At 31.3% G+C, this 8,188-nt stretch overlaps 2 protein-coding genes across 2 annotated transcripts; both read left to right on the forward strand.

Annotated features, from left to right (window-relative positions):
• Positions 1 to 2,210: 2,210 nt before the first annotated feature.
• Positions 2,211 to 2,841, forward strand: LOC25495251 (kunitz-type trypsin inhibitor-like 1 protein). Its single transcript, XM_013595449.3, has one exon. It carries the CDS (start codon positions 2,212 to 2,214, stop codon positions 2,839 to 2,841), a length of 630 nt encoding a protein of 209 aa, XP_013450903.3. The 5' UTR covers position 2,211.
• A 3,098-nt stretch (positions 2,842 to 5,939) lies between these two features.
• Positions 5,940 to 7,359, forward strand: LOC11423787 (UPF0481 protein At3g47200). The gene has a single exon (XM_003618395.4). The coding sequence runs from the start codon at positions 5,943 to 5,945 to the stop codon at positions 7,197 to 7,199; it is 1,257 nt and encodes a 418-aa protein (XP_003618443.1). The 5' UTR covers positions 5,940 to 5,942; the 3' UTR covers positions 7,200 to 7,359.
• Positions 7,360 to 8,188: the final 829 nt, after the last annotated feature.

Below are 8,188 nucleotides of genomic sequence, written 5' to 3' on the forward strand. Positions count from 1 at the left end.
GTAGAATTGATTTAGGTGAAAAGTGAGTTTAAGTTAAGGTGACTTATGTTTTGATACCTTGATTGAAAAGTGATTTTTCATAATTCAAGTTGTTTAGATAATTTAGATCAAAATTACTTTTGAGTGTGAATTTACCAAAACTGGTTTGAATGATTAAAAAAGAAGAGGCACGTTAATAAAATAAGAGAGTGCTTGAGTAAATGGTAAATTGATTACCAAATGACATCAATAAAATGTTGAGACCAGGTTTATCATTTTATTCTCAATAGTTTAGGCTTGATCATCCAATAGTAGTGGATATTGGGATTGTTTAGCGTGTTTTGAGGCGCTCAGAAAATTCAAAAGGTCCATGGTGATTCAAGTATGATTGCAGGGGCTGTTTCAACAACTAGTCTGTCAATCTCTGGTGTACTGTTTGGGCGGTTTTTCAGTTTCTTAGATTTGTGTATTGGAGTTGTTCTATTTTGTTTTTCTTAGTATCAGTCAGTTGGTTGATCGAGTACCTTTGAGGTTTGGGGTGGTTTTCTTAGGCTTGATTAATGTTGTAATTTTTTGTTAGATAAAAATAGAAGGAATTAAAATGTAAGATGTTCTTAATTAATTACTTCTTGTGATGAAACAAATGAGGATGCATATGAACTTCAGTCAAAGAAAGATGACAACTTCTGTTAAAATTGCTATAAAATCATGTCATTAGTAATAGAAGGTGTCATCTCTCCTGCGACTAAAGTCCCTGAACATATGTTATACTTTTACACCTTTTCATGCATATATGCATATTATGTTCCTTTGCTCAAAGAAGTTAAGGCCACCATACTTATAAGGGAGATAGATCATCTAGTCTCTTGTGTTTACATTTTGGATTGAGTCTAGTTTTTTTTTTTTTTTAAAGAAGTTGACTTGAGTCTAGTTAAATAGGCTGGCAGGGCTAGGTGCTATATGGTGATGCATTTATCCAAACACCTTGACATAAGCTTATCAATGATTAGTTTATAAATTAATTAGAGTTTTTAGAGTTAATATTATTTTATAATTAAATTTCTTTAATAAACGAACAATAATACTCAAAATCCATTACAACAAGATTTTTCATAATTGTACACCACGTTTGAACACCCTGTAGCCGCAAACCGTGCTCTTTTCACATGTCATCATGTGAAAGAATATGTCAAAAGACTTGAAACTTAACACCAACGATCAAAGCTTTTCATTTTCTTGCTAACTCTCAAGATGTCATCCTCCCGCTTGGTGGATGATATCAATGCCATGCTCAACACAGCAGAGCCACCTTCAACTGATGACTGTTGCATCTACAAGGTTCCCTCTAAAATTCGCAAACTCAACGAAGACGCATACAACTACGGAGTGCAACTGAGTTGTTAGAAGCTGGAGTTAGGTTTAAAGTGAACACTAAAAGTAAGTGTTTACTTGACTTAAGGTTTTCAGGAGGAGTTCTTGAAATTCCTCAATTAACAGTTGCAGATGGGACCGAAACTTTATTTTGGAATATGATTGCTTTGGAGCAGTTTCATTACCCTCATGAGTCATATATTCTTGATTATGTTACTATTATGGATTTTCTTATAAATACTGGTAAGGACGCCGATATACTTATTCAGAAAGAAATACTGGAAAATTGGTTTGGAGACAATCATTCTGTGGCTAACATGTTTAATGGTTTTTGCAAATATATTATACATTCTAATATCAGTCCTCATTTCTCTATTCTATGCAAAGACTTAAATGCTTTTTGTTAGAATCCTTGGCATAGGTTGAAGGCTACTCTCAGGCGTGATTATTGAAGTACTCCTTGGCAAACTGCTGCTTCCATTGCTGGATTCTTACTACTTTTTCTCACTTTACTTCAATCAGTTTGTTCTGTCTTGCAAGTTGTACAAGCCTCCTAGCTTGATTTCTTTTATTGTTGAGTTCATAATTATTGTTATTCTTATTATCACCAATGTACGTTGTTTGTTTCAATGGTTTCATTATTTTGTGTGTTGTATTAGATCAAAATTGTAATTTCATATAAATAGGTGTTCTGCTAAACAAACGAGCAACTTGATCCGTTAGCAAAATAAGTCCTCACTGTTAATTGTTGCTGATTGAGCAACGATGAAGCAAAAACAATATTTACCTATTTCCCACTATATATATAGAGCAGAGGTTGTGGCCAAAACACAAACAATATTTACACTCATTAGGAAAACCATGAATCCCATTTTATCCCTTAGCCTTTCCTTCTTCCTAGTATTTGTTTTTATCACCAATCTTTCACCAAACAATGCTGCTAAACAAGTATTAGACATACATGGTACCCCCCTTATCCCTGGTAGCCAATACTACATTTTTCCAGCTAGTGAAAACCCTAACAGTGGAGGACTAACCCTAAACAAAGTTGGTAATTTAGAGTGTCCAGTAACTGTCCTACAAAATAATGCTATGATAGGTTTACCAGTTAAATTCACCATCCCAGAAAACAGCACTGGTAATATCTTGACCGGTACCGATCTTGAGATCGAGTTCACTAAAAAGGCTGATTGTGCTGAAGCATCAAAATGGTTGATGTTTGTTGATCATAATACTCAACTAAGTTGTGTTGGTATTGGTGGTGCAACAAACTATCATGGTATAGAAACAATAAGTGGCAAATTCTTAATAGTGAAACATGGATCTGGTCATGTTTATAGGCTTGGATTTTGTTTGGATGTAACTGGAAATTGTGGCTATATTGGACTTCAAATGTTCAATTCTGAAGAAGGTGGATCACGTTTGTTTTTGACTGCAATTGATGTTTATTCTGTTCTATTTGTTGAAGCTAATGGAAATAGTGCTTTGTAAAAAAAAAGTGGAGTACAACTTGTAATGTATTCCTTTCTTAGTTAATACTAATAATTACACTTGCTTTGTTGTAATTGATGATCTTGCATTCCATTTTCTTGTCTTTTTATTTGTTTATTTGTTGTTCTTGATGTTGATAAAAATTGGCAGCCATGTTCAGTTGTATGGATCGGTTAAGTGATAAGATTTTCATCTATAAAAAAAACAAAAAACGTTTTACATCTATATATTCTTGCCTCTAACTACAATGATAATTGGTTTGGTGGATAGGTGACATTTGTAACTCAAGTTTGTAACCAAAGTAAGGGCATAAATGTGTTGGAATAAAAAAAAAAAAATTAAACAAAGAAAAAATATACATAAAAAGGAGGTTGAAAGTTCAGTATAGATTTTACATTTTTTTTTTTGGCAGTGGCCTGAACCTTGCATATTTTATGTATTCTCCCAATCAACTGAGCTAAGCTCACGAGGATGTATAGATTTTACATCTATACCAACTAACCTTAACTCTATTTTCTTTTTTACAATAATACTAAAAATCATTAACAGTACTAATACGGGTCATTTAAATTTTGTCAAAGAAAAATACCGGTCATTTAAAATAAAATACTATGATAATGAAAGTACAGGTCACTTTTCAACACTCTCTCTATCATTCGCTTATTTATTTGATGAAATCAATGTATGTCCTACCATTTTGTGGTGGTTCAATTTTATAGCTAGATTACAATAAAGGACTAGAATAGGATTCTATTATGGAGTAAGACTTCCTTCCATTATCACAAAATATGATCACAATCTTAGACACGTCTAAGAAAAAAAATGAATTAATTTTGTTTCTTTTTAAAATAATTAAAAAAATAACAACCATAATTAATATTTTGAGTCATGTGATTATGAGATTTATATATGTAATGCTTTGTACAACGGAAGATAATTACACGTTCATAGTCACAAGCTTCCAAGACCTCACCTACATCTCCTACACCATAATTACAAGAAATCACCTAATTGGAAATTAATAGATATATAGTGGCTGAGTATATTGAGTTGAAAAAAAATGTATATCAAGGCCTTAATATTCAAGAAAAAAAATTGTAACAAGTAGTGTTGGAACAAAAAATGTGGATGTGATGCTTAAAATCGTACCAAGTATGGTGTCATGTTTCGAAATTCAAACCATACAGAAAGAAATAAGCATGTGGTATGGCATAATATTTTAACCAAATGATGTCATTCTTTGTGATTTTTGTCTTTGGCATAAAATCAAGGATATAATAGCCTCTTAGCCAAAACATTTTATTAGTTTTTCCTTCTATAAATATATATTTAATAAACTTCTGATAATTTTTGTTTTAACTTTTTTTTTAGTCCATGTCTAAGAGAGTATATAATACAATTTACAAGGATCAATTCTAATATGAACCATTTTTGAAGGGACTGAAATCAATTAAAACACTAAGAACCAAATCAAGAGTGATATATACCATTATATTTAGAACAAAAAACAAAAATCACGAGACTTTCTGCTTTGTTTAGAAACATATATAAACCATTATATTTAGATCATAGAAGATAAACAAAAGTGTACGTTTCCAACTTGTTCTTGTTAACTCATGGTATTACAGAGAGCTACTTCTTTAGTCACTGGATTTACTTTAATTACTCTCCTTTAAATTCATCCATGGTATCGATAAGAACTATTAATTCATTTGGTCTCTAGCAAAAGGAGCAATGTAAAATTGAATAATTGTAATTAAATCAAGAAAAATGTTATTAATTCATAGTTCCTTTTACATAAAGTAATCATATATGAGGTGTGTATGAAATACTAAATTTGAAAGTTCAACCACTCATATTTCTCGCATCAAGAAACCAGCTCTCTTTTCCACTTTTCTTTCTAAACTAATTGAACTAATTCTCTCAAACCTTTTTCACCTTTTTTTTTTTCTTTCTTTTTCTCTAGACATCATTCATTCTTTACCTTTTTTTTGGCACAAAATCAATTTTTCCCTTTTCCTATTAATAGGTAATTTATAATTACTCTTTTCTATACAAAACAGATTGTATTTCTTAATTATTCCTTCTTATCCTTATTACTCCCCCGTCCCTAATTATAAACTCCTTTTAAAAAAAGTTTAGTTCTTATATGTCTCTATACATATAGTAGGTGCATTTATTATTATTTTTTAAACACACCCTTAATTATTAATGTTAGTTTAATTGCTAATTCAAGTTTACTTGGTGATACAATCACACTTAGTGGTTAATCACATTAAGTGTTTGTGTTTGTTATGAATTTGTTACAAGTTTGTAAGAAACTAGTTTATAGAGTTAAGGTTTGTTACATAGCTTGTGCTTCAAGCAATCTAACTAATTCTAGTATATAAGCTAAACTCTTTGTACATTTGTTCATATATCAATAATACAATTTCACATTCTCAATTCTTATCATCTATTCTCTCTAAAACATTGCTTGAGTTACAAGTTTTTAATCTGAGCTAAAAATTACTACTAACTTATTTTGGAATCCAAAATGTCAAATTAAATATTAGACATACAAATAAATGACAATTTAATAAAATTCACTTACAAACTTGACACATTAACTATAATATCAACTTTTTTTAATATATGTGAAATTAGTTAAATGAGCTTACATTAAAGGACGGATGCAACATTAAATCACTGTAATTATTAGCCTTTTATTATTTTTTTTCTCTCTCTCATACTACTAAAAACACATATTTTCAACAACATGAAACCACCGTCACCTTTTTTATAGTGAAACACAATTTTTTTTTTAAGACAAATTATTTTCTCAATGACTCTCTTCAAAACGAACCGGAACTGCATAAATTTGGTAAGGTATACCATAAATTAGCTGCTTCTGTAAGTAATATATCGTTTTGGTATAATTTAAAGTAATAACTTAGGTAGCCAATTCTTTTACTTACCGCCAAGTAAGTAATATTCATTCCAATGCAAAAGTAATAACCAATCCGCAGCAAGGTATAACATAAATTATACCTTTTTGAAAATCTTCATATAATAGGGAGTGTCAAAAGACCAAGCTTTTCATTTTCTTGCTGACTCTCAATATGTCACTCTCCAGCTTGGTTATTGATATCAATGCCATGCTCGACAAAGCAGAGTCACCTTCAACCGATGACTGTTGCATCTATAAGGTCCCTTATGTTATTCGCAGACACAACAAAGACGCATACACCCCCACTGTCGTTTCCATTGGCCCCTTTCACCACGGTCACCCCCAGCTCCAAAACATGGAAAGTCAGAAACTCATTTACTTCAAGGATTTTCTCCAAAGAACCAAGGCATGTTTAAACGACTTAGTCTGCTACATAGAATCTATCTTATCTGATTTCAAACGTTGTTATTCTGAAACCCTACCATTTTCTCATGATGAACTTGTTAAGTTAATTTTAATAGATTCCGCTTTTATAATTCAACTTTTTTGGAGAGACTATTATGAAGGGCGTCTCTTTAAACCTTTGTTAGATACTGGTATAACAGACGATTTAATGTTACTTGAAAATCAGCTTCCCTTTTTCGTTATTGAAAAAATTTACAGTCTTTCATTGACTAATGATCCCAACACTATGATACAATATTCTTTTCTTAGACTCACTATTCATTATTTTGGTTATTACAATAAATCAAAATTGGATTTTGATAAGGGTGATATTAGTATAAGGCACTTCACTGATCTGATTAGGATATTTCATTTGCAACATCCTATTGAAAGTCGGCCGAGTAGAGACATGTTCGACGAACAGAAGATAAGTCTACCCGGTGCAACTGAATTGTTAGAAGCTGGAGTTAGGTTTAAAGTGAATACTAAAAGTAAGTGTTTACTTGACTTGAGGTTTTCGGGAGGAGTTCTTGAAATTCCTCAATTAACGGTTGACGATAGGACTGAAATTTCGTTTCGAAATATGGTTGCTTTGGAGCAGTGTCATTACCCTGATGATTCATATATCACTGATTATGTTGCTGTCATGGATTACCTTATAAATACTGGTACGGATGCTGATATACTTGTTCGGAACGAAATACTGCATAATATGCTTGCGGATAGTGATTCTGTGGCTAACTTGTTTAATGGTCTTTGGAAAAATGTTACACAATCTAATATCAGTTCTCATTTCTCTATTCTATGCAAAGACTTAAATGCTTTTTGTAAGAATCCTTGGCATAAGTTGAAGGCTACTCTCAGGCGTGATTATTGCAAAACTCCTTGGCAAACTGCTGCTTCCATTGCTGGAATCTTACTACTTTTTCTCACTTTACTTCAATCAGTTTGTTCTGTCTTGCAAGTTGTACAACAAGCCTCCTAGTGATTTCTTTCATTGTTGAGTTCATAATTATTTCTATTAGTATTATTTTCAATGTACGTTGTTTGTTTCAATGGTTTCATTATCTTTTTGTGTTGCATTAGATTGAAATTGTAATTTCATATAAATGGGTGTTCTGTTAAATAAAAAAGCATATTGATCATGTTGTATTGTTGTTGAACAAAATTGGTCTGATAGTACTGTTGTTGGCAAAATCTAGGGGTGCAGGTAGAAACTCATAACTAATGTCATGTCTCGCATCTGTTTGGTTCCACATTGATAAAAAAAACTGTTTTTGAATTAATTGATTTTATAGAATAGATTTAAGTGAAAAAGTGACTTTGAGGTAACATGGTTTATGTTACCTTGATTGAAAAGTGATTTTTCATAATTCATGTTGTTTGGATAATTTAGATCAAAATTGTTTTTGAATGTGAATTTATCAAAACGCGTTTGAATGATTAAAAAAGAAGAGGAACGTCAATAAAATAAGACAATGAAACACTTGACTAAATGGTAAATTGATTACTAGGTCACATAAAATGTTGAAGGCTGAAGCGTTTTTGGAAAAACAATCATGTAAAACTAGTTTTTTTTTTTTAAAGAATCATGTAAAACTATTAAGAGCCCCTTGTTGTAAAAATTAGGAATAAATTAACTCTATAAATAATAATCAATATATAAATAAAAGAATCAATAAAATATTAAAGAGAATAAACAAGAGGGATAACAATTAATCTTATCTTTCTTGAAATTGCACTAATTTGACGTACATTGAAGTAAATAAACAAGAAACTATGAACGGCGATGACGGCAATGACGTACCAAATAGTAAACCGTTATATAACATGAGGTGTGACGAAGTCACTGTCCTTAAGGATTTATCCGCCTCATAAGCGCATATCTTTTCAAGATACCACATGTTCTTCTCTGATATAAATCACATCAGAGGTGACAGAACAGCTCGAATATATTAAACACTAGAGTGATGT

This window comes from Medicago truncatula, chromosome 6 (genome assembly GCF_003473485.1).
Source record: "Medicago truncatula cultivar Jemalong A17 chromosome 6, MtrunA17r5.0-ANR, whole genome shotgun sequence".
Taxonomy (NCBI): Eukaryota; Viridiplantae; Streptophyta; class Magnoliopsida; order Fabales; family Fabaceae; genus Medicago; species Medicago truncatula.

Bases quoted from the DNA above. Each gene is read 5' to 3' on its own strand.
- LOC25495251 (XM_013595449.3), top strand. From the start codon at position 2,212: ATGAATCCCATTTTATCCCTTAGCCTTTCCTTCTTCCTAGTATTTGTT.
- LOC11423787 (XM_003618395.4), top strand. From the start codon at position 5,943: ATGTCACTCTCCAGCTTGGTTATTGATATCAATGCCATGCTCGACAAA.